This window comes from Homarus americanus, unplaced genomic scaffold (genome assembly GCF_018991925.1).
Source record: "Homarus americanus isolate GMGI-L3 unplaced genomic scaffold, GMGI_Hamer_2.0 scaffold27231, whole genome shotgun sequence".
Lineage (NCBI taxonomy): Eukaryota > Metazoa > Arthropoda > Malacostraca > Decapoda > Nephropidae > Homarus > Homarus americanus.
Window position 1 is genome coordinate 541,911 of NW_024718545.1, and position 26,627 is coordinate 568,537.

Genomic DNA, 26,627 nt, shown 5'->3' on the forward strand with positions numbered 1-26,627 from the left:
GGCCGTGGGGAGTCTCTCTCGGGGCATTACCACTTCTCTAGAGGAAGGGGGGGGTAAGGGGTGGGGGGCTAAGGGGGGGGTTATTTCCTCCTCCACCCCTCAGTCTGAGAGGTTTGTGTTGTCGTTTTGAGTTACAAGATCTGCTGAGTTACTTACACAATCTCTGGTTTATTGTTCCTTTATTTATTTACGTTAATAATGGAAAGTGAGATTAATCCATCTTTTTAAGTTTTGTTTTCATTATATATGTTACGTCTTAAAGTTAGTCAAATTAGCGTTTAAGTTTTCGTAAATTTAGAATAAAGAACAAAAGAAAATAATAATGACGTGGGTAGTATGTCGTCAGGTCAGGTCAGGTCAGGTCAAGTTAGGCTACGATAGGTTAGGTTAGTTTAGGTTAAGAGAACTTTCTAAGGGACACACACACACACACACACACACACACACACACACACACACACACACACACACAAAAGCACTCTAAATGTGTAACACGATACTCGCACCAAAATGGGACGCGAGTTTGCAATGTAATGTATTCATATGAGGCCAAAAGGAAGTACTTGCTGACAATGTTAAGTGAGAGTGAATAACTAAATTTATTTAACTAGACCACTTGACTACTCGGGAACACGACACCGGATGTAAATTAGTTAGAATGTATGTATGTCTGTCTGTCTGTCTGTCTGTCTGTCTGTCTGTCTGTCTGTCTGTCTGCCTGTATGTATGTATGTATGTATGTATGTATGTATGTATGTATGTATGTATGTATTATAGAGATGGCAAGAAGGTTATCCCCCTAACATTAGACGCTAACCTAACCAAACCATTAGCCGCCGTCAATACAATTATCACATCCTGGAAGATCGGACAACTCACCATCCGCATTAGCGAACCATTATCCCGAAACATGATCCACTATTTCGAAAAACTAACTAAAAATCATTAACGACTATGATCAGTACTGAAATAAGACAACACCGGGTCGTAATAGTGTCTTAAAACAATAACAAAACAAAACAAATCCGTATTCTAAGTGTAAACATCTTAAGTAAAACATCATTATTTACCTCCCAACCTCAACCAAAAAAACCCCAAATACCGGGAATCATTTTATATTAATCCAAAACCCTAAAATAACCATCCCAAGTTAAATGGCTAGTCAAATCCCAGAATCTTGGTCGTAAACGTAATTTTAGTTAAAGTGTCTGAGGCTCTGTACTCCACGACCACACCTGATGCACCACCAACTGACTCTCTATGTTCTAACTTCGGGGAAACTTGAGCGTCATTAAAAGAATCTTGGGGACTAAGGGATCACACTACTTTCTAACACATCTTTACCAATATACTTTTTACTCTGGTTCAGGAGGGGGGTAGTGTGTGTGTGTGTGTGTGTGTGTGTGTGTGTGTGTGTGTGTGTGTGTGTGTGTGTGTGTGTGTGTGTGTGTGTGTGTGTGTGTGTGTGTGTGTGTGTGTGTGTATGTATGTAATAATAATCATAAAATTCATAACTAAAAATACACAATATACAAGTATAGGTTAAGTTCTGGAGGAAACATCATTACAACTGTACTGACCTATATTGTGATGTATTCTGTACTGTGGATTAGAGAATGGGAGAGACATTATTTATATATATGCAAATAGTAGAGCCTTTCGTTGTTCCAGGAAATTTCGCAAATTAGGTTACGTTGGCTTAGGTTACATAAGGAAACAATAGTATCTAAACAGCAACTATGTGGGTAAAATATGAGAAGACCATTATGTGCAGAGCGGATGTCCATTTATATATATATATATTATGGTAATTATTACAAATTTATGAAACCCTTTCTTTCAGCTTAACTATAAACACACACACACACACACACACACACACACCTATCATCTCCTCACTTTTCCAACTGTTTCTTTCCTTCCCTCCTACCACTACTCTTGCACCCTCCCTCCCTTACCCTTCCTCCTCTATTGCCCTACTCCTACCTCCCTTTCTCCTCCTTCTCTCCCTCATCCCTTAACCTACTCCCTGCTTCCACACCTATACAATTCCTCCTCCCTTCCCTACCTCCATTCTTTACCCAACACTATGCTTCTCCCTTCTGAAAGTTTTTATCCTTCTTCCTCCTCTATCTTCCTTACCTCCCCATCTCACCTCCATCAACACAGCAAGATAGAGTCGGCAGTCAATGTCTGGAAAGGTAATTTGCATTCTCATTTGTCTGGGAGCGTCAACATGTGCGGGTCCTGGGACGTAATATTGTGATGTTTCGTTTCTCTGTATTTCAATCGCATTTTTTAGTGTGTGTGTGTGTGTGTGTGTGTGTGTGTGTGTGTGTGTATTTTGATATTGACTGCCTTTGTTATGCACCTGGTTTACTATTCTCTCTCTCTCTCTCTCTCTCTCTCTCTCTCTCTCACACACAGCTAAAACAAACCCAACACCCATAAGTCTAGCCGGCTCAGCTCTCCTCTCTCTCGGCTTAGCCTTGTTTGTTTACAGTTAGACCAGGTAAGTCAAGGAGCCGATTCTGAGGACTTGGGCTTTAGTGGCCGGCTATTGGTTCGGTTTTGTTTCGTCGAATCGCGGTTTAGAGAAAAGTTTTAAGAAGGTTACGAGCCGCGTGGCGTCTGTGGGTTTGTGATTTTGAATTATATATACACGGTGTAATTTTGTGTGTTGTGTGTGTGTGTGTGTGGGTGAGTGCGTGTGGGTGTGTGCGTGCATAAAATTTTATTCCATTACTTTAGTTACAAATTCCTCTGCTCCCCCAAGCGTAAAATCTTACTGTAAGAGAATTTCAGTGGGCGTACAAGCATGTCGGGACTACTTAATATATTACATACCATTCGGCTCTTGTTGCCAACATGACTGAATATCTTGACTTCACGATTCGCTGATTTTACAAAAGGAATTTACTGTAATCTGATATGAGTGAACGAGCTTCCTATAGGCGATTGCAGATTTACACAAAATTCGAAAACTAATTTGGTGAAAATGTGAAATAGTTGATAGTGTTGAGTAAAGGGGAATGGTGAATGCTTGGAGAGACTTACGAGTATATATAATGTTACTTAGGACATAGAGAGAGTTGGCCAAAGTGAAATAAATCCAACAAAGGTTAAGAGTGATCGATAATTCATTAAAACCTTTATCAGCCTGGGATCATCAAAAGGTGAGGTGAGTGAGTCAATTATTGGATCATGACTTGGTATTCATATAGCTGCTGATTGACACAGCCAGAAGGACACTACAATAAGAGAAACGAAAGTTGACAAAGGTTGTGAGAAGTGAAACAGATGGATAAAGAAGAGAAGAGGCGAAGAGAACAACACGTAAGGAAGATAGGGCAAGGGATAAAGGAATAAAGATGAACTTACCAGGATGAGAAAAATGGGAAAAAAAAACATGATTTAAAAGTGAGAGATTAAATTATTAAACTATTGTGCATTCTGGTGTAAAAATTGCCTCCCTCATGTTTCTCAGTCTCGTTTCTCTCTCACTCTCAGCATCTTCCTCACTCTCAGCACATCTCCCCCACACCCTCCTACCTTTCTCGAGTCAACTACCTGTGGAGAATGTTATTGAACACACATCTTTATATTCGCGGGAATGATTAAACCTCCTACGCTTCAATCCACTCGAGTCATTTACGGTAAAAATATACGCACTTATTAATGTATCTTTTCAATCTATAACCTTTATATTTCAATAAGTATATGTAGATTAATATGTAAATCGTATACGTTAATATATTTCGCCTGTATATGTAACGTGATATCATTTTAAGTCGTCACTGAAGATATATTGACCTGTAATACACTCCTTTAGGGTAAATTGACCTGTAATACACTCCTTCAGGATGTATTGGCCTGTAATACACTCCTTTAGGGTAAATTGACCTGTAATACACTCCTTTAGAGTATATTGACCTGTAATACACTCCTCCAGGATATAATGACCTGTAATACACTCCTTTAGGGTAAATTGACCTGTAATACACTCCTTCAGGATGTATTGGCCTGTAATACACTCCTTTAGAGTATATTGACCTGTAATACACTCCTTAAGGGTAAATTGACCTGTAATACTCTCCTCCAGGATAGTGACCTGTAATACACCCCTTCAGGATATAGTGACCTGTAATACACTCCTACAGGATATAGACTGCCTTACTATCATGGCTTTACGGCGCTGTGTTTCACGGTATTTACAGACGTGATGGTTGGATCAAGTAGGTAGGTTGTTCCCTCACAATGGGGGAACATGACCCATGACACGGGTTGATTCTTCACACTCATGGGGACTTAAGTGTGGGTGATTAATGGCCGTGTTTACATATACCGTAGAAGAATAAGGTTGGTATCCCTCCCTCTTGTGTTGGGTGATTTACTGTACTCAAAAGTTATCAGTTTATCTTTTTTAAACTCTTAGCTGCGTAAAAAATATCTTGTCTGATCCCTTCGTATTAGGACTTTTTGAATAACCTATTCTAATCTAAGTTAACCTAACCTAACCTAACCTAACTTTAACCAAACCTAACCTTAGCTGAAATTAACAATCTAAATTTAATCTCTCTCTCTCTCTCTCGTATTAACCTGGCAGTCGTAGCCATCGGTATAAAGTCTTCCCCTCACCTGACACTAACTTTTCTCAGACAACTTTTCGTGCCGACGACTTTCCTCAGATTACTTGAGTCTCCCCTCACTTCCTCCCCACCCCCTCACTTTTTATAAATCATCGTCATGCTCTCTCTCTCTCTCTCTCTCTCTCTCTCTCTCTCTCTGTCTGTCTGTCTGTCTGTCTGTCTGTCTGTCTGTCTCTCTGTCTGTCTGTCTGTCTCTCTGTCTGTCTGTCTGTCTGTCTGTCTGTGTGTGTCTGTCTGTCTGTCCCGTGTGTCTCGTCTTTCCTCCCAATTCTTTTTTCTCTCTCCCCTATTTCTCCATTTACTTCTCTTGATGATTTTGACCTTATTCCTTATTCCTCCTCCTCCTCCTCCTCTTCTCCCCTCCCCTTCTCCTTATTCACCTTGATTACTTACGCCTTTTCCTCCCTCATTTTTTTAATTCCTCTAAGCTTATTGTTCTCACTGCCTCCTACACACAAGTTATCCTCTGTGTCTGTTCTTCCCTTCTGTCCACTTTATCCTTTCTTTCTCATATCCTTTTTATCTTTCAACTTTCCTGTCTACCGTAGAACAATACGTTTCTGTTTCTTATCTTCCTCTTCTTTTCTTCTCCTCCCCATTATCTCCCTTTCCTCACCTTTTCTTCTCTTCTTTTCCTCCTCCCTTTCTTTTTCTTCTCCTTCCCCTTATCTGCACCACCATCTACATTCACCCCCCACCTTTCTCTGTTATCTACATAAGCTCTTCCTCTAACTTACTTTCACTTTTCTCCTTTCTACTTAGTCCTTCACTTTTCCTCACCTCCCGTACCCCTCCCGTCACTCCTCCCGTACCCCTCCCGTCACTCCTCCCGTACCCCTCCCGTCACTCCTCCCGCGACTGCTGTTTACATGATACATGAAGGTACGTCAAGCAGTACAAGTTAAGATGCCACCGTGTTATATTCTATGGCACGAAGATAAAAAATTTAAAGAGATGATGCTATTCTCTGTCTCTTTCTTTGTCTGTCTGAGTGTCTGTTTGTTTGTGTGTCTCTCTCTCTCTCTCTTATTTGAACTTTGGTATCCGTAGGCAGCTTTAGAGGAGCCATCTAGTACGACAAACTGGTGGGGAGGTTCTCGAGACCAGCATACACAGAGGGACCTTCGCTAAGCCCCTCTTTGTCCCGTTTAGGCATATTGCTGCAGCCTCCGGGTAAATGTAGGAGGAGACTCTCATAACTCTCGCTGAGTCTTGTTTCATAAGATGATGTTTCCGGCTGGAGTGAGCAAGTTGAGGAATTATTCATCATCTTGAGTAATAAGATTTTTTTTCTTCACTCTTTCTCTGTCTCTCTCTCTGTCACTATCTCTCTCTGTCTCACTCTCTCTCTGTCACTCTCTCTCTCTCTCTCTGCCACTCTCTCTCTCTTGAAGAGAACCAACACAAGAGATATAACATCGTGTTATTCCCTTTTTGGTCGAATAAAAAAGCGATTACTTAAGGATGATGATTAGATATATATTATTACATACACACACACACACATACTGTACACATACACACACACACACATACTGTACACATACACACACAAATGTTTTATAAGCTTATCAAGCGTTAAAGATCTACATATCCGACTATGGGACTCGTTCCTACCACGAAGGCCACCAACCTCGAGGGATTCTATTCAGTGGCCACAACTATGGCCGCTTTCATGAACGATGTCGGATCACCTGAAGATTAGGCCCTATCTTATTTCACCTTAAGATTAACCACCCTGATGCTAACCTAACCTCACCTAATCTAACTTAACCTTACCTGACGCAACCCAACCTAATCAAAGATACTATAATCACTCCTAACCTAATCTAACCTATTTTTACCTAACCTAACCCCCCCGGTAGTGTTAGAGTGTTCAATCATCAGGTGAAAAAGCTTTAGGGGGAGAGTAACCATTAGGTGACTCAGTATTTCACTTAAACGACAAACAGAACAAAACAGACGACATCCCAAGACCTCGTATGTATTATTTCTCTTGACTAATGTATCGTGAGATCTCTGAACACGGGGAGGCTGACGGAGACGAGATAAGACCCGCATAGTTGTCGTCTTGAGAAAAGGGTAAACGCGATCCTCTCTCAGATACGCCTTTAACCATACGGCCTTAACCCATTTCCCTCTTGTTAATCTTTCCTTCTTTAATCACACCAAACTATTCCGGCTAACAATCGTGTATTGAATCTTCTTGTAATCGGTTAGTTAATCTACGAGACCAATTAGCGAGTAAAAAATAGAAAAGAAATGATAATGTCTGGGCGGTATCTAACATTCTTCGACCCCGCGGCAAGACCTTATATAGTATGAAGAGGCTTTAAGAGTTTGTTGAAGAATAATTTTGCTGTTACGACTTTAAGGTGATAAATTTGTATAAATTCACTTAAACACAGTACATATGGTAACAAGCATATGTAAATAACAACGTAAATAACAGTATAACATTACAGGTACGGATAAAATAATGGTTATACGGAGAACAGTGACAATAATAATAATAATAATAATAATAATAATAATAATAATAATAATAATAATAATAACAACAACATATAATTGCAATACTGTACTAATAATAAACTTTACAAAAATAACAATAACTAAAAAAAAAATTCTGTATCAGGAAGTTCAATGTCATTATTTTTTCAGCTTTACTAATGTGCACTAATAGATACTGAAAGTTTAATTTACATATGGTAATAGTTTTTATTTACTGCGTGTTTTGTCCCCAGTTAATCCTGACACGAGAGACGGAATAACACGTAAAGGAGAGAACACAGACGTCAACCGTGTGAGATGATGAACAAGCTTGAATCAGGTAAAGCTTGAATTAGACAAAGGTTGAATCAGATAAAACTTTAATCAGGCAAAGCTTGAATAAGGTAAAGCTTGAATCAGGCAAAGATTGAATCAGACAAAGCTTGAATCAGACAAAACTTGAATCAGACAAAACTTGAATCAGACAATGCTTGAACAAGACGAAGCTTGAATTAGGCAAAGCTTAAATCAGACAAGGCTTGAATCAGACAAAGCTTGAATCAGGCAAAGCTTAAATCAGACAAGGCTTGAATCAGACAAAGCTTGAATCTGGCAAGCTTCCATCGGACAAAATCGAATACAGCATAATGCCAAGGAGGCAGCGTGCCCGGTACTGCACTCGACCGCCTTCACTTCCCCAACTTATATAATATATCAATTTAAAGCTGGGTAGAGTGGGTTGTGTCTCGGGACCGAACCAACGACCCTGAGAACAATTGATGAGTATTGTAACAACTCAGCCACTACCGTAAACTTGACAGGGGGGGGCAGCCCTTATCCAGACAAATTTAACTTACAGAAGTTATCTTGATTTGGAAATTCTGAATCTGCAAGATTGATTCAACAATGCCGATTCGTCTATTCTGATGGTCACTATTGACTAGATAATACGAACACGACTATTGATTGAGAGAGAGAGAGAGAGAGAGAGAGAGAGAGTTAATAAAAGATAAGAGAGCGAGACACCAACAATGAGAGATAACACAACAAAATAAATTAAAAGAGGAACCGAAACGTAAGAAACTGCTGTAATTTACGAGACGATGTAGCGATAACACACTAAATTCTCACGGCCTGGCCAAAACCTAATGGACTGACCATTTATACTGCGGCGTAGGACAGTAGCGCTGAGTAACTTACTATCAGATGAAGATTAGTCACCCAAACTTATTTCACCTGACGATTAAACATTGAAACGTTACCAAGGGGATTAAGTTAGGTTAGGTTAAAATAAGCTAGGGTACCTAATCTTAACGTGATCCGAGGTAGGCCTAAAGAGTTGATATAGAATTTCAAAGATGAATCAACATCAGCTTTCGAGGCGCCATCTGACATTAATAAAGAGACAAACTCATTAAATGGACCCCTAGTCTTCACAAACCCTAGTCCTGATAGGTCCCAGTTGTAAGAGACCCCATAAGATCCAGTTCTAAAAAGCCCCAGGTCCCAGTACCCCCCAGTCCCCAGGTCTTAGTCAGAATAGACCTAAACCTAACTGGTCTTAATGTCGTTGGTTCTGAGTGGGTCTCCTCCATAGTGAGGTGTTGAAGAGGTACTGGAGAGGGTTTAAAGGGAAGAGGTGTCATTATATACAATATGAAGGGGCCTCGGGAGAGTGTGGGGGAAGAGGGAGGGGGAAAGGGGAGAAAAGGGGAAGGAAGGGGGGGGGGAGGAGGAAGAGAGAAATATCCAATACCAAAGACCAAACAGATGAAACCAAACATTAACACAGACATCCATCAACTACTATAAGCAACACACACACACCGCGTCGTATATAACAATTAGTAGCCCGTCATAATTAGACTTGATGAATTGTGTCCAATATTTTGAAGAGAGAGAGAGAGAGAGAGAGAGAGAGTGGGCAGGTCAAGTGATGGTTTATGACCATTCATTATTTATCTCCGTCATAATACATGGACCTTGGGCTAATATTTTTCATCGCCGATAAATAACACAACACAATGAAAATTTTGTTCCATTAGTTTGGCAGTCGTAATCGATTTGTCTCTGTCACAACGTCTCTTACATCACCCTGAGATAATTCTGTCCTGTGTAGAGATAGAGTAAACAAGGTGGTATTGAGGGCAGTGCTGAAGGCCGTAACGAGCGCTGGCATCACACAGTAGCGTCAATATATAAATTAAACACCATTGATAATTTAGTTTCATTTACCGACATGAAGCAGTTCACCTGGTCATTAAGTAGTTCACCTGATCATTAAGTAGTTTACCTGGTAATTAAGTAGTTCACCTGATCATTAAACACACATTCTCCTCTAATTTGTCGACACAATACATGTAGGATATTTTCATTTTATTTCTCAATTCCCTTTTAGTTGTAATTAGTTTGGGTGAGGCTGAAGTATTCTTCCCTTAACCTCTTGAAGAATTTATGTCCACAGGAATTAAGTTTTATGTTAGCGTCATATTTTGCTTGACCACAATAATAATAATAATAATAATAATAATAATAATAATAATAATAATAATAATAATAATAATAATAATAATGGTTAGGTTAGTGTGGTTAATACTCAGGTGAAATAAGCTTAGAGAAAGAGGGTGGAGGAGGAGGATGGGAGAGACAGGAAAGGAGGAAGAGGAAGAGTAAGAAGAGGAGTAGGTGAAGGAGGGGTGGCGTGAGACACAGACCTACAGGTGATCATCATAATTATAACTTCTTTTTTCCCTTGGGGGTCAAAAGTGAAGAGTCTCAGAACTGTTCATTATGTCCACTCCACCATCTATCTCGTGGGGGCAGCAGCATCACCCCTCCTCACAAGCACCTATTAACTCCTGACCTGCTGGTATAAAGGGCTTCCCATCTAGCCATTACCTTCCTGACGTCTCGGGATAAAGAACTTCCCTCCCTCGCTATTCACGGTACCGGGCGATAATTTCCTTTATACGACTTTGGCACCTCAGGCTAAGGAAGGGGGGAGGGTAGGGGATAGGGGGGAGGGGTGGAAGAGGAGACGGGGGTAAGAGATTGGGGGTGGGAGGAAGAGGAGGAGGAGAAGAAAGGAGGAGGAGGAAAGGTAGAAGGAGAATGGGAGGATGAGAGGAAGGAAGAGGTGGAGGATGGGTGGAAGATAATGGGGAGAAGAGGAGGAGGATACCAGAGTAAACGTACAGGTATACAGCATATGAGAGAGACAGACAGACAGACAGACAGACAGACAGACAGACAGACAGACAGACAGACAGACAGACAGACAGACAGACAGGCAGACAGACAGACAGACAGGCAGACACACACAGACACTAAACTGAAAATAATAATAAAATCCACTTTATATCTCAAAAACGTTTTATATCAACAAATTTCAACAGATCAATATTATCATCATATTAGGTCAGGTCAGGTTAGGTCAATATTTTCGTTCATTTCACTTAATTTATTTATCCACTGATATATAATTCGGCTGGATTAATTATACATAAAGTCGTATTTATCTTAGGCAATGGACCGGAAGGGTTGGTCCTTACCTGAGATAAATACCCAGTTTTATAATTATCATGGAGAGAGAGAGAGAGAGAGAGAGAGAGAGAGTTCAGAATGTTCGTATAAGCAAGAGAAACCAGAGGAAATGACATAAGGAGACAAATGGAAATACAGAAAAGGGAGAGAGAGACAGAGATAAAGACAACAAGATAAAACCAAATGAGAAATAGAGATAAACAAACAAACAAAAATAATACAAGACAATGAGAAAGAGATAAAAAAAACGAGAAAAAATAAATAAAATAAAATAAATACACTAATAAACGGAGTCATAAAAACAACATTATAAAAATTTGAAATAAAATTGGGTGGGTCATCGAATTTTGGTGGTCTCGTTACCTCGCCGGTACATTAGAGAAAATTTTAATTAACAAAATTAATGTTGGAGCCTTACTCTTGTTATTTAATCTACATAAATATTTCCTCGAATGTGATATCAAAGGTTTAAAAGCAAATGCCCCACTAGAATTACACATGCAATCCCTTCAATAAACTGTTCAACATTGCAATTTTTTTTTAATTTCAATTACCCAATTTGCACCTGCCAAAAGTATTATGTGTTATGTAATGTAATTGTATCATTTCCTATTTTGTACTTTTTGTAATGCACCAATAATTTCCACTGTACTATAAGGTTACAAATATTTTTCGTTAAATTTTGTGTGGTACCTTTGTAATGTGCATTCCATTGGTACTGTGTTCCAATACTGTAAAATAACTTCAAAGGCTCTCCTTCATGTGCCTCCTTCTCTTCCTCCTTCCCTCTCACTTTAACCCTTTTCCTTCCCTCACCTCACCTTCCTTCCCCTCACCTCACCTTCCTCCCTCACCTTACCTTCCTACCCCTCACCTCACCTTCCCCCTTCACCCACTTCCTCCCACCTAATCTTACCCCCTCTTCCTCCCTCTCACCTTACCCCCAGCACTACACCGCTGTACTCTGGGCTCCCTATCTGTAATCAATAGTGCCCAATACGTATTGATTTTGTTTTTTGTAATGTGAGCAGTGCAGCTGTATCCCGAGCGATCTGACTGGATAAGAAATTTATGTAGTTGAGTTCATCATTACTTTAACTGAACACATTGTGACCTTAACTGAACTCTCTATAAGCTTAACTGAACTATCTTAAATAATAAATTTTTGCACTAAATTAACTTCCCTTTACCTTCATTGAACTTTTCATTACACTAACTTAACTTTCTTACTTTAACTGATTCCTCATTTACCTTAACAGAACCCTAAATATTACCTTAAATTGAACTCATTAATACATTAACTCTTCATTTCCATAACAATTTCAACTTCTTGGGAATAGTGATTTTGGTGGACTATGGTCGCCAACCCTCAGACAAGGGGAGGGCGGCCCCTTGATTGATTCCTGGTCGTATGTTATCCTCTGTTACCAGCCATCGACAGCGACCACGTCTTTCACCTCCCCACTACCTTGTTACATAACTCTCTCTCTCGCTCTCTCTCTCTCTCTCCCACTATAGATCTAAAAGCCCTCAGTCCTACTTATAGCTAATGCCTCTGTTTTTCCCCGCTTCTGTCGTATCGTTTTATTGCATATCAACTTCCTCTGTAAATAAATGTACTTGCAAACCCATACGTAATAGGTTAAAACATTACTTGTGTTGTGGTGTGGTGTGTGTGTGGTGTGGTGTGTGGTGTGGTGTGTGTGTGGTGTGGTGTGTGGTGTGGTGTGTGTGTTGTGTGTGTGTGTTATCCATTCAATATGTCACTCAGGTGGTAAGAAAAGCGACTAGGGGAAAATGTGTAGTAGGATGGTGAGTGGGAGGGAGGAGGAGGGGCAGGTAAGAAATGGTGTGGGGAGAAATTTAGGGGAAGAGTTGTGGTAAAGTAAGAGCCGGGGTGAGGTAAGGTTATAGGGAGGTGGGGAGGGAGGGAGAGTTTGTGGTGTGTCTCTTAACTTTACAGAATAACTTGTCACGTAGCAGAAAGTGAGAACAAGAGAGGTATAGAAACACGAGTAAGGGCTATGAGTGTAGTAGTGAAGGAGGGATGCACAGGTATGGGGCAGTTTACGGGAGGTGGTGAAGAGGAAAGGTTAGGGAGGGACTATAGGTATGCTAAAAGGTCAGAGGAAGAGTAAGGGAGGTAAAGTAAGGAGGGAGGTGAGGGGAGGGGGTAGATCTAGGGCAGCTCTACCTACACACAGGTTCGCCTTGGGCTGTTTTTTTGTTAGGTGGGACCAGACGAACTGATAATGACAAATTGTTTGAACGGATTAACGACCCTCGCCCCTACCACCGCTGCCGCTACGCCCCCGAGTACCAAAAGTGTTAGTTCACAAACCACTCACCCCACGCCCCCCCTCACCCCTCACCCTTTTTGTTAGCATACTCTCCTTTTATATGACAACACATTTTCTTTTAGAGATTAAGAATTAAATGGTATTACCATTAACATAGATGGGGATGTAATGGTGATCGAAATCTTATGTCTGGTGGCGAGCGAAACAGAAAGATATTTGGGTGGTAATGTAAGTGGTGGACTGAGGTCGGCGGCAGGTCTCGTTAGCTGCTCAGACGTGGGTACTCCAGCGACCCTTCCCTCCTCGTTCCTCACTTGGTCAGGCAGGAGGAGCAGGAAGTCGAGGAAAGAAAATATCAGAATGTGGAGACAAATAAATGGAAGAAAAACAAGGAAGGGGGAAGACAGCCACGGGTAAATATAATAGGAGATAAGTTTGGCCAAGAGGTTGAAGGCGCAACAGCAGGAGTAGGAAGAGGAGATGGAGGACGCCGTCGTTAATGAGGTCGTCGGGGATAAGACTCTAATGATGGACAATTTACTGCATAAACAAACAAGAATCCTGTGGTGACGCTGACCAGACAAGGGACCTGCGCCTCCTGCCGCAGGGACCAGGAGGAAGGACAAACAGCAGGCACCGGGAATAGGGATTAAGGGAAGGGACCAGAGGCAACGCCATATAGGTAGCCACCATCAGTTGAAGAAATTAAATGCAGTGATCAGATGCCGGAGATAGGTACACAACCCAGAAATAAGCGACTAGCAGTAGGGATCGGCTGTAGTAACGAGTGGAACACGGTCAGCTGTAGGGTGAGCCATACAGAGTGAGGTTGTAGATTATAGTGTCTGGTTTCTCCGGCGTCCATAACATGCTCGGGGGATGTTTGTCTACGGCCTCACCAGACGACGATAATTGATGAGATCTGATCTTTGTTGTGTTTTGGGACCAATAAGCTGTAAGTATCGCCTGGGACACTATCGCAAATGGTTATCTTAGTCATTTGGTTTGTGTACTTTAGAGGAATTTCGATTTAAACATTTCTGTAGTGAATATCAGGTGCAGTGTCGTATTTTATGTCGTATTTTACTGTGGTACTGTGTCAGGTTGGAAATACATGTGTAACCCCACACCAGCTGTCTTTCCAGGGTATCAGCATGATCTAGTCAGGAACGATTTGTTGGATCTGTAAATCACCACTTCAAATATTGTACATCAGTGATTAACTTTCTCTTGGTAATGTCATTAACTTCATAGTGCCTTGTTGCCATTCCTCAGAGGCGTCATACTTGGGGGCGTGGGTGCCATGTTGTTCTGATCACTCATTACTACAGAATCATTTGTATTCAATGTTGATGGAACAGCAAATTGGTGTTATTATTACCTGTGAGTCTAGAGAAGCATCTGAGGTGGAGTTCGAGATGGTTGGGAGGAAGTTCACAGCAAGAGGAGCACCTGCCCCTTACAGGTGAGTCCTCTGCAATTCACTTGTTGCCTTCTCGAGCAGGAAGTCCGAGGCAATCTTCTCTGCGAAGGGCTTGTCCCAGTGGGCTTGTTTAAAATCCTTTAGGGGTCGTTGGTCTGGCCACTGGGGATGTGACCACCACCCACTGCCTGGGAGTCTCACTAAAACTTGGGTCGTTGAATCCTGCAGCAGTTCTGAGGAGTCCTGTGAGGATCGTTCCTACCAGTTTGTTGGCTACTACACATGAACACAGAAATGCCGGTCATTTGATTTGGTAGGACTTGTGGATACTCCTTCGATGCTTACCGGGATATATTGATGGTCATCCAGTGAGACTTACGACTTATTTGAAAGTGGTTTAAAGGATCTTGTACTTTCATTACCCATTTTCAGTGAGAACTAAATCCAATAAACAAGACAAATTAATTGCCAAATTTGTATATAAAGTACGATTAAAAGTTTTAATGAACAGGGAAAAAATGCTGAGTAAAAACCTGTAGTATCTCTGTTTGCTCCAGGTAACTGTGTGTTTACATTTAACTCCACCAGTACTGACACACCTGATGACATGAGCAAAAATGGAAATTAAAAAGGGTTATATCGTTGTCGGAGCAGATCAGTGTCAGGTGAAGCCAAATTTCCATTCACCATTTTTTTGCTTCAAATTCAAAATCCTTCGAAAATACAGAGGTCAAAATCAAAGTTTATTGAATTTAGAATTTTAACGTCATGGATGTTTACAATATGACCACAAATTCTTACGTGTTCCCTAATGATTTACTTGAATGTTTACCTGTCCTGAAGGTAATATATTTTACCTTTACACGCCACAGGTAAACATGCAAGGATAGGGAACTTATCTTTAGTTTTGAAAAAGAATGACAAAAACCTCGTAAATGTGAAATGTGTGTGTGTGTGTGTGTGTGTGTGTGTGTGTGTGTGTGTGTGTGTAAACAAAGGGAGAGTAATACAATATGAGGGAGGAAGAAAACACTGCCCTACTTAAGGTCTTCAGGGCTTATTACGATAGGAATCAGGCCAGTCAACCCTAAATGAAGGGGCGCCTCAGTGTGCTGTCTGAGGAGGTGTATTGTGTTGGGGTGTGTTGGACGAGTGTGTTATGCCGCGAGGGTGAGTGTGTTATGCCGCTTGAGTAAGTGTGCTATGCCGCGAGGGTGAGTGTGTTATGCCGCGAGGGTGAGTGTGTTATGCCGCCTGAGTAAGTGTGCTATGCCGTAGGGGTAAGTGCGTATTTTCTATAACGGTAATTACGCTTCCCTTAATATTTGTTCAGAGGGTCCGAGTGATTGTGCTGCTGTTGTCTTGTTAGGGCGAGTCGTCTTCTTCCTGTTGGCACTATTATTATTATTGTAGTTATTTTAGATCCAGTTAATGACCTACACCGTACCTGTTATTAGCACACTTCTCTACTCACACCTGTGCATACATTTGTCACCTGTCAGTCTCATGCGTTAGTCTAGTATTTCCACACAGGTATGATAAGTCGGTACCTACTTAATTGATTCTATTCGAGTCCATCACTACACCTATTACTGAGCACCTGAAGATTAGCCCTGACGCTACCTAATGATATTAGGTTAGGTTAAGTTAGGCCTAGGTTAAGGTAGGTTAGGTTAAGGTTAAGTCGGGCCTCGGTTAAGGTAGGTTAGGTTAAATTAGGCGTACGTTAAGGTAGGATGGTTAATCTTCTAATGAAATAAACTGGGGTGTCTGATCTTCAAGTAATCCCTTATTACATATCTCGGTAAATGGTCAGTAGTGAGTAACCATTAAAGTTTTTGTCACGACTATACTGTCAGGCAAACCCTAAAGAGCACTTAAGTCTTTCTATTAATGTTCTTAACAGAAAATAATAGTCCATTACGATCTACTCCACATGTATCTGAAGACACCCATTAGTTACTTTTCTTTAATGGAGTCTCACGAGTAATAGAAAAAAACCCGTCACGCAAATTCGTACAACTGTGAGCGTCTATCAATAGTCGTTTCACGCATATTCGTAAATGGTTAGCGAGCCGTCTTAGCACGTTGGAAGACACCCATTAGTTACCCCCATTAGAAAGGCCTGTCACGCCCACCCCAAAAGGGAACAATTGGGGAGTGTCCATCAATAGTCGTTTTCACGCTCGTACGTAAATGGTCAATACGGTGAGCGGTCTGTGGATGGTCAGGTCCGTGCGGCACATTCGTCACGGGATCATCGAGGGGCCGCTAATACCCCCGTGTAGGGAGGAGTCGATAACGATCCCTGGCAGAGCGCAGTCACTTCCTCCCCTCCCAACATTTGTCCTTATCGCCAGACCCTTTGTTAGGGCCAATTAGGGAGCTTTGTGGAGGGCGTGAGGTGACCACCCTACAGGCAAGAGGCGGGCACCTTCGCCTGGCCAGGGGCTCTCTACCCTACCTTTACATTATCCTTACCCCTGAGTAACCGTATGGAACCTTCACCTAGCTGGAGGCTCCCTCACCTGCCTTCACCTAACTCTCACCTTTGTGTGGGTATAAGCAGACCTTCATCTAATAGGGGTTTCCTAGCCTATTTCTACCTCGTCCTTACCTGTGTGGAGGGCATGAGGTGACATTGCAGGTGAGTGGTGGGCACCGTCACCGCCACCAGACAGAGCTTTACTGTGACGTGTCTGAGTATTGTACGACTTCTTCCTCCTTGATTCACAATGTGTTCTTATTGGAATTTAAAGATCTTAATTTAAAACAAGAGAAACGAAAGAAAAAGAAAAAAGCGAAGCGTTAACTGAGAAGAGACAGGAGGTGGGAAGCGGAAGGAAAATTGGACAGAGAAAAGGAAGACAAAGAGTATGAAAAAAAAGAAAAAAGTTAAAATGAAAAGGTGTTACATGACAGAGGAGGAACATGTCCAGCAAAAAAAATAAAAATAAAAAAATGAAAAAACAACACGGAAAAACAAAACCGGAAGAGGAAAAATAACTCCCAGACTCAGGAGGAAAAAAAAAAAGAGTTGCCTCTCTGTGGAAATGACCTGGAAACAAACGACAGCCCGAACAAAAAAGATGTGGCAATGTGCGTTCGAAAACCCGAATACTCACTTAACGTCGAAGGAGTTACTGAAGCATCTAATTAGGAACGGAGATTGCCCGTCCAAACTCCGTGAAAAACCCGAGGGCTAATCAGACAGCAGACAGCCAGATCAACGTATTTCCCTCAACACGCACGAGACACATTCCCTGAAGCCAAACTCATCCGCTCAGTTCATTCGTTCCCTCACACACTAAAAGCTTTGCTGTGTATAGGTTCGGAATCGTAACAGAAGGGATCAAGGGTTTTGTTATTGAGAGGTGATCAGGGGTTTCATTGAGAGGGTGATCAAGCGTTTCGTTATTGAGGGAGTGATCAGGGGCTTCGTTATTGAGGTTCAGGGGTGATCATTTACTACCTCTTAGCTGTCATTGATGGTGTGATCATTTCTGTTCACTCATCACTCGACCCTTTTAGTCTCGCTCGATGTGTCATTCGTCGACTCAGGGATTATCACAGAATTCCTCAATGGTTTATTTCGGGATTTCGATTTACCGTGTTCACTCGTTCTTTGACTAGGAAAACGACTGAATTCGTTCGTCGTTTTGCTGATAACGTACTGCCATTAATTCGTTTCTAGCTCTTGAAATTCATTGGATTTGTTGCTGAGCTGATCAAGTCCCTGGCCTCATCGTTCGCCAGGATTGTAACGCACTCGTTCCTGAGAGTGAAGTGTGTACTGACTTCATTCATTATTGGAGATTCACTTTTGTTTATTATCGTTATTCATTCTACGATTTCTGTGCCACGCTAAATACAGACAATGGCGAGGTAGATATATTTTTTTTATATATTCATTTTATTCAATAACTATACCAATTATATACGTATACAATAATTACGTCAGATATACACCTATACATTAATTGCGTCATTTACAGGTATACAACAAATCACAGTCATTTATATAGCCATTACAACATGAACACACCAAACGCATCATTATCTTTGCACTAAACACACAAAGTTATCTCACCTGATCGTGTATATACTAATAAAACCTTCAGTACTTGTGAGGTAAACTAATTACATCTCATTTGTCCACATATTCCCGGAGGATTTGCCTACTTCAACATTTACGAGATCATGAAATTCACCATAAAGTTTACAGCCCAAAGTACGAGTTGACTTACCCAATTAGCTAAATAGGACTGGCCGACACGAGTCCAGAGAGCCGATGAACCGACCAATGATGTTGTAACGTGACTGACCCATGTTTTCTTTTTTTTTTGAGGCACAATAAAAACAACAACAACAACCTCCACCTACGACAACAAGACTAACAATATCAACACCACTACCGCAGCAACATGGACAACACCATCACCACCACCACCACCACCACACACTACACCTGGTTTCCCTGATGGTAAAGTACCCAACTTTCTCTATATCTCTTCTGAGCGCAAACTGATGGCCCGTTGTTTTGCTTAATTGCAGAAAGATTTTTATTTTCTTTACAGCTTTTACTACAAATCACCTTAATATATAAAGATGTAATGTGACAGTTCTGTATAGTTGAGGTAACAATCTTATTCATGGGATTCTATGTTAATAACTCCCGAGGAAGAATTTAGTTTTGTGTACTAATAAAACAGCTGCTTTGTTTAAGAGGTTTTTAAGGATAGCGAGTATGACATCAGCTTTACATTGACCTATATACAGCTGTGTGTGTCATACTGTAGATGAGTCATTGAAATAATTGCAATGAGAATTTGTTGCCTAATAGACGTAGAACAAATGTAAGAGTGAAAGGTTTATAATCAGGACAGTTCATTAAAATATCTGAATAACAGGCAATGCATTTCACGTAATCAAAACTAATGTGTAATTTAAGCAATGGCGTGGAGACTCACTTTGTATACAGGTGTTGTCTTACCTTCACTTCCTTCATTAGTGATGTTAAAGGTAATAATTCTTGTTTCATTCATCACTGAGAATATGTTCAATAAATATTTATTATGATATATCTGAACCCTTTGACACCTAAACTCCCACGAGAACCTTCCTGACCCCACAGATGACACCTACACCCCCACGAGAACCTTCCTGGCCCCACAGATTACACCTACACCCCCACGAGAACCTCCCTGGCCCCACAGATGACAACTACACCCCCACGAGAACCTCCCTGGCCCCACAGATGACACCTACACCCCACGAGAACCTTCCTGGCCCCACAGATGACACCCCTACACCCGCACGAGAACCTCCTGACCCCACAGATGACACCTACACCCCCACGAGAACCTTCCTGACCCACAGATGACACCTACACCCCCCGAGAACCTTCCTGACCCCCACAGATGACACCTACACCCCCCACGAGAACCTTCCTGACCCCACAGATGACACCTACACCCCCACGAGAACCTGACCCCACAGATGACACCACACCCCACGAGAACCTTCCTGGACCCACAGATGACACCTACACCCCCACGAGAACCTTCCTGACCCCACAGATGACACCTACACCTCACGAGAACCTTCCTGACCCCACAGATGGCACCTACACCCCACGAGAACCTTCTGACCCACAGATGACACCTACACCCCACGAGAACCTTCCTGGACCCACAGATGACACCTACACCCCCACGAGAACCTTCCTGGACCCCACAGATGACACCTACACCCCACGAGAACCTTCCTGGACCCACAGATGACACCTACACCCCACGAGAACCTTCCTGGCCCCACAGATGACACCTACACACCCCACGAGAACCTTCCTGGCCCCACAGATGACACCTACACCCCACGAGAACCTTCCTGGACCCACAGATGACACCTACACCCCCACGAGAACCTCCCTGGCCCCACAGATGACACCTACACTCCACGAGAACCTTCCTGACCCCACAGATGACCCCACACCCCACGAGAACCTTCCTGGACCCACAGATGACACCCCACACCCCCACGAGAACCTTCCTGGCCCCCACAGATGACACCTACACCCCCACGAGAACCTTCCTGACCCCACAGATGACACCTACACCCCCACGAGAACCTTCCTGGCCCCACAGATGACACCTACACCCCCACGAGAACTTACAGCCAGCGAGACCACAGACTGGGTAAAAGAGCAGAGTTATATAATGTTTACAGTCTATCTTTTACATCACGCTGGCGAGTATTTGCTCATGCTAATAACACTAATATTAAACTAAGGTGACTCGAACCCTGGACCACTGTATCTCCTACTCACTGAAATGTCCACTGCACCACCACCGCCACCTCTGTACCAAATACATAAAAGCTTTCTACAACAGATGAGAATCATCATGCAATATTTAGATTGTGTGTCATGAGAGCAGCTGGGAAAAGGCTTTGTAGCTGGTCCAATTATGTATAAAATTAAATTAAAATCTGCCGTGCCCCAGGCGACACCACGGTTAGAATATGTTGATAAATTTTCCAGTTCCAAATGCTGTAAAAGGCATCTGGACAACACACATTTTATTCAGTAAATTAATTGAAATTTTTAGTATAGGTAGAGCGATCAGCCTCGAAATGATTGTTTAATATATATTGACAGTGTGAGAGGATTGCTTAACATCAGTCAGTACTAATTATAACTCGAAATGCAGCGAGGTATGGTGGGGAGGGAGAGAGGGGGAAGGGGAGGGAGGGAGTGGAGGAGGAAGGGCGAGAGGGGCGGGAGGAGGGGGACATACCAACGAGCTCCTCTTACTATGCATCAAAGCCACGCATGGAAATATTGCTTTAGGTGAGTCTTTTCTTTTCCTGGTTTTCCCTAGATTTGAGAGAGAGAGAGAGAGAGAGAGAGAGAGAGAGAGAGAGAGTGTGTTTGTGTGTGTGTGTGTGTGTACCTCAAACAAACCTGGTGCGAACCCACAAACACAACTTGATCCATCCTCCCTCTCTCCCTCTTCTGATTGCCACTGTTACCAACTGAAGTTAACTAATGACTCTCAACCATCTTTATGAGTGAAGTTTGGCAATAATGTTTAGTTCCATCCGGTCCTCACTTCCACGTTTATTAGCAGACCCTCACGACAGTTTCTCGATCAAGGTGAAACAGATTTGATGAGCTACAGGTAACATATATTCTGCTGTGTAAGTGAAGAAACTATTATGAATGACTTACATTTACTTTACTTTTTATTTCATGTACTTTACCATATTTTATTATACTTTACTATAGTTCACTCTACTTTATCATACGTTACTTTAATATACTTTACTGGAAGAATTAGTGGCTTACCTGAATACCTGAACCAACTACAGGTAAGTATTGATTGAAGGCTCCCAGTTAGAGAGATCTTAATGATGGTACGCAATCTGCATGACTCGGTGGTCCCTCCTCTTTTACCCCTCTTTAAAATATAAGAATCCCCTTAAGATTAACCTAACCTAACCTAACCTAACCCTCCCAGGTAGCGTTCGGGTGTTTAATCAAGTGAAATAAGCTGGGGAGGGGACGATGGACTTGAGACCGAGGAATGAAGGTGACCATAGGAAAATGTTAATGGGTCCTACAGCTACCACGATGACGTTTTTGTAACCTGTATGAGCTCATATATACAGGTTCCAAAACAGTGTCGTGATAACTATAGGTTGTCCTGAATAAACAAGTTGGCCTTTACCTGAATGTGTTGTGACTGACCTATCCTACTTCAGTTCTTATCTTTAATCCTCCTAACGCACTCTCCCCACGTACTCCTCTCACCTCTTTGTAACGCTCTTTCCCTCCCCACGTACCCTCTGCAACACACTTCCCTCCCTACGCACTCATCACCACCCTAAATCTCCCTCCCTCCACCACACACACTCTTCGCCCCCATGTAACACCCTCAATCTACACGCACTCATTGCTCTCCCTCACCTCTCTCTTTCTTCCCACACTCATCAGCCCTTTAAACCTGACCCCCACTCTTACACCCCCCCTCCTCGACCCCATCTGTCCCTTCACCCCACCCCCTCACCCCCTGTCACCCACCCAGAGGTCAAAGTGGCCACAACATTTTGAAATTCGTCAGGCTGAGGTGAGTAAAAACTTAAAATAAACACATTTAACTTTTGATGAACTATGTCAAAGGTGAGAGCCACAGGTTTAAGGTCAACATAACAAACTGAACTGACCAATGGAAACGTCTATGATTGTATAGGTCAGACGGTCAGGGTCACATCTCAGGTCAATATCTTGAACTTTAAGTCTATATAAAAAAAAATAGTGAATATATTTTGATTGGATTTGTCAAGTGTAGTGGTGTGTAATTATGTTATTTCAATGCGACTTCATATAATCTACACTCCTGTTCGAGTGATACAGCCAGTTTATATTACTCATCTGACAACATAGATCTTGAAAGTTTATAGCAGTTTAGACATGTGTTGTATCTTGGTCCCAAACCTCATCTATAATGCTCCTTGTCCCGTAAATCTTCTCCTACACTCACGTCATCTACGAGGTCCTCTTCAGGCAAAATGTAAGGTCCAGAAAGTTATTTAATCAAGTGGGTTCTAAAAGTTTCTCGGTAAGGAAGTTATCTCAGGCCAAGTTGATTAGGTTGAGCCCACATGCTGACCCATCAAGTGTGTTTCTCAGTTTATATATTACAAGGAATAGTATACAGTAGTCTGGCAGTGTTATGTATTTCATGTATATAATTACTCTGTGTATGTGTCTGTAATACCTTGTAATTTTCTTAATATCTTGAGGCCTTTATATGCACCTAAATTTAACATATACTTGACTTTATGATTATTACTACAATTATCAAGACTTTGTTATACGTTGTGTTTATAAAACCTGGTTCGTCTCTTTCCCGTATAAGTCCAGCTACACTGTTCCTATTATATCGGTCCTTTAGTTTAACATTTGGGAGCCAGGAATATTAATCTCCCCTAAATATTGCTTCTTAATTCTGCCTAAAGTTATATCAAGACTAATGGACAGAAACTAAATTTTTCTGTGGATGTATTCGAGTCTAGTTCAGGTTTCATTACCAATACGTTTAACATTTATGTGAGGTTATTTTAGCCCGAGTATCTAGCTGTTATTGTTGTTGTTATTATTGATGATGATGTAAGGGTGTTTAATTAATTACCAGTTAAATAAGCTGGGGGGTCTAATCTTCAGGTGATCTAAGAGCGATAATTACAAACAAAAAATTGATTACCAACACTGAATTAGTCTGTTTAAGTAGTGACTAAACCACCCAGTAATGCCCCACACTCGTCACACAGACTACAGACTGTTGTAACATCCCACCTCGTAACGTAAACACTTGAGCGTAACAAAGACAAACTCGTAACAGTTTTGTCTAACGCGAGGAGGTGTCTGCCCCTTGATTGGTGCAAATAGGTTATGTGAGGTCAGTGGTAGATTTTTTATTTTTTTTGTTGGGGGAGGGTGTGGTGGTAGTTGTATGCTGAATTTGTAGTTAGGTGTTATAGTGGTATGGTGATGTGATAGTGTGTGTGTGTGTGTATTGTGTTTACATGATGGTATAGTGTATGGCAGACTCTCTCCTCACGTGTACACCCCCCCCCTCAAACCTATCAACAAGAACTCTAGAAATCCCTACAGAAATCCCTACTGTAAATCCTTTCCCTCTGGTCCTGAAATTATGTAGCCACCATAAAGGGCGGTGTATTTCTTTCACGTGAATGGCCAACGGGTTCCAAGAAGAAGAAATCTGGGTTTTATATTTCTCAAGTGTATCCCGGTTTTTGCTGGCTGTAACCAAGGAAGGATCTGGGTGGAGGAGAGAGGGGGTGTTTTACGCTGAATAGACATTTTTTGATTGGAATGTTGCAGTTGTTGATGACTTAAAGGAGTAATGGGGGTATTGGAAGGTAAATGAAAGTGTGGGTAGGAGTATATATATATATTTGTGTGTGTGTGTGTGTGTGTGTGTGTGTGTGTGTGTGTGTGCGTGTATTTAATGTCTCTTGAATGTTACAGTTACGATTTTTGTATTTTAAGTTTTTTTCTTCTTATGCCGTGGGACTCAGACGGGGATCTCTTTGCTTGACTAATTTTTACCTCACAAAAAGTTCTCATTCTACGTATATATTTATGACCAGTCGTCTTAGCCAACATAAATAAGCTTACATAAGTCTTTAAGTAGTATCTAATCACCGTGTCGTTCTTGTGATTACTTAGCCATAAAATAGACAAATATTGTGATCTAAAAGAATAACGCAGTATCTTCCTATTACTTCTATTAGCCGAGGCTCACTAGTCTACATAACTCACCCTAATTATTTATATTCCCTGACCAAAAGCTTTGATATGATTCCTAGTGCATCATCATAAGCTGGTACGCCTGCTCTCCATATCACAGCTAGAAAATGGGTGCATAACCTTACGGGCAGTCATACCGATAAGACACACTTGCATATAATTCAAATGATTCGTTTAATTATTCTTTCTTGTTTTTTTTTCGGCACTTTTGTTATTTTTCTTTATTATTTAAGTTTTATCACAGAAAGAATAAACATATATGTCCACCAGTAACAAACCTTTAGCATACATCATCTTTAATGGCTGGTGTTTCACAATATGTTCTTGCATCAACAACAGGTGAGACAGAAGCAGTGTAGCGTAAGTTTTAGATTCACAGTGATACAGTTGTTATCAATATTCACAAATGTCAGGAAACTTCTGACCTGTTACTGAGAGAAGCACTGGACGCCCACCTCCTCTTCCTGGTCAACAACCCCCACTATAAATGGTCACAAACCTTCTTTATTTTTCAGTAAGATAAGTATACAGACGATCTACCTTTGGGAGTTACCTGGTGAATTAATACAGTTTCGCTTATTTTTATATTTTTTTGCTGTACGTATCGTTTTTCTCGCCTGTTCTTGTTTTTCTACACTCTGGTACTGTAATTCACTTCGGAAGTATTATCGTATTTTATCATGACAGCTCCAGAGTCCTTCAAATATTCTGCCTGGCTTACATTTCGTTATTCTCTCTCGTATTTTGGGGTAAAGTTGCTCGGTGATGTTAATTTATTACGCTATAATGATATTTTTGGAAATTTATATTAAGGAAATTTGTTTTTATTTCTTTGTTATTTTTTTAGTCTTTTCTGTGACCTAAGATTATTTTCCTTTGTATAAATACAGTATACTCTACAGCAACAGGTGTATATGAATAAGGAGCGAGAAAAACGGTGAAATAGCCAATAGATCAGACATACAACCAAGCACTACCACCGACAGCTACTGAGACAGAAGCTACGGAAGGAATTATAGAAACACGGCAAAATAGACAAAAAACTTGATCCCCCCAAAAAAATCTTCAGATACATTGAATTATCGATAACGAACCAGTAACGGTGGGCTGATACCTCTGGTGGGAGCTACGTCACTCACTGTCGTCTCAAGTACCCGAAAGAGAAAGAGAGAGAGAGAGAGAGAGAGAGAGAGAGAGAGAGAGAGAGAGAGAGAGAGAGAGAGACCTGCCTTTAAAGGTTGTGTTGGTCGTGAGAGAGGAGCGGGTAGGGTGGAGAGGGGAGACAGACAGCCACTTAAAAAGACTCTAATTCTCTTAAACGCTCCCTTGATTATAGCTCCCCCAGCATCAGACTTGAGCTAAGTCAATTAAGCAGCCGTGACCTTTCGTTGGTCGTAAATATTAGCAAGCACTTGAGAATCGGATAATCGAGCGTTTGTGTATAATGTCGGGCCATTAAGACGAAGGTAAGTGTCACTGATTACCAATACCGCTTCCCAAGACCTAATTATTTAATGGAAATTAGTCTATAGTGCTTCATTCCGGGAGTATTTCGATAGGTTAAGGCAATTCTACTTATTGCTGCAGTATAAGTTTAATAAGACAACTTGACGAGGCAGTGAGGCAGCAACGTCGCCATACCTAAGCTGAGTCACCTTGACACAAGACGTGATCGTGGGAGTGAAAGTTTGGTTACCTGAACAACTTTTGGATTTCATGCAATGAGATGTTGTTATTGTTTTATTTATCTTAATAATAATAATAATATGTTAACAACGTAACGCAAAATAAAAACCATAGATCGAAAATATAAAAACATAATATATTGTTGGTGTAACATACAGTATACTAAAACCTTACAGTGCAGATTCACGTTGACGGTA

At 41.4% G+C, this 26,627-nt stretch overlaps 2 protein-coding genes across 2 annotated transcripts in view; both read left to right on the forward strand.

Annotated features, from left to right (window-relative positions):
* Positions 1 to 19,791, forward strand: part of LOC121859760 (extensin-like) — a 36,124-nt gene extending 16,333 nt beyond the window's left edge. The window contains exon 3 of the mRNA XM_042356748.1: positions 19,543 to 19,791. Within this exon, the coding sequence (XP_042212682.1) occupies positions 19,543 to 19,791 (249 nt within the window). The remainder of the gene's footprint in view (positions 1 to 19,542) is intronic.
* Positions 19,792 to 19,828: 37 nt separating this feature from the next.
* LOC121859761 (extensin-like) lies at positions 19,829 to 20,191 on the forward strand. Its single transcript, XM_042356749.1, has one exon. The coding sequence runs from the start codon at positions 19,829 to 19,831 to the stop codon at positions 20,189 to 20,191; it is 363 nt and encodes a 120-aa protein (XP_042212683.1).
* Positions 20,192 to 26,627: the final 6,436 nt, after the last annotated feature.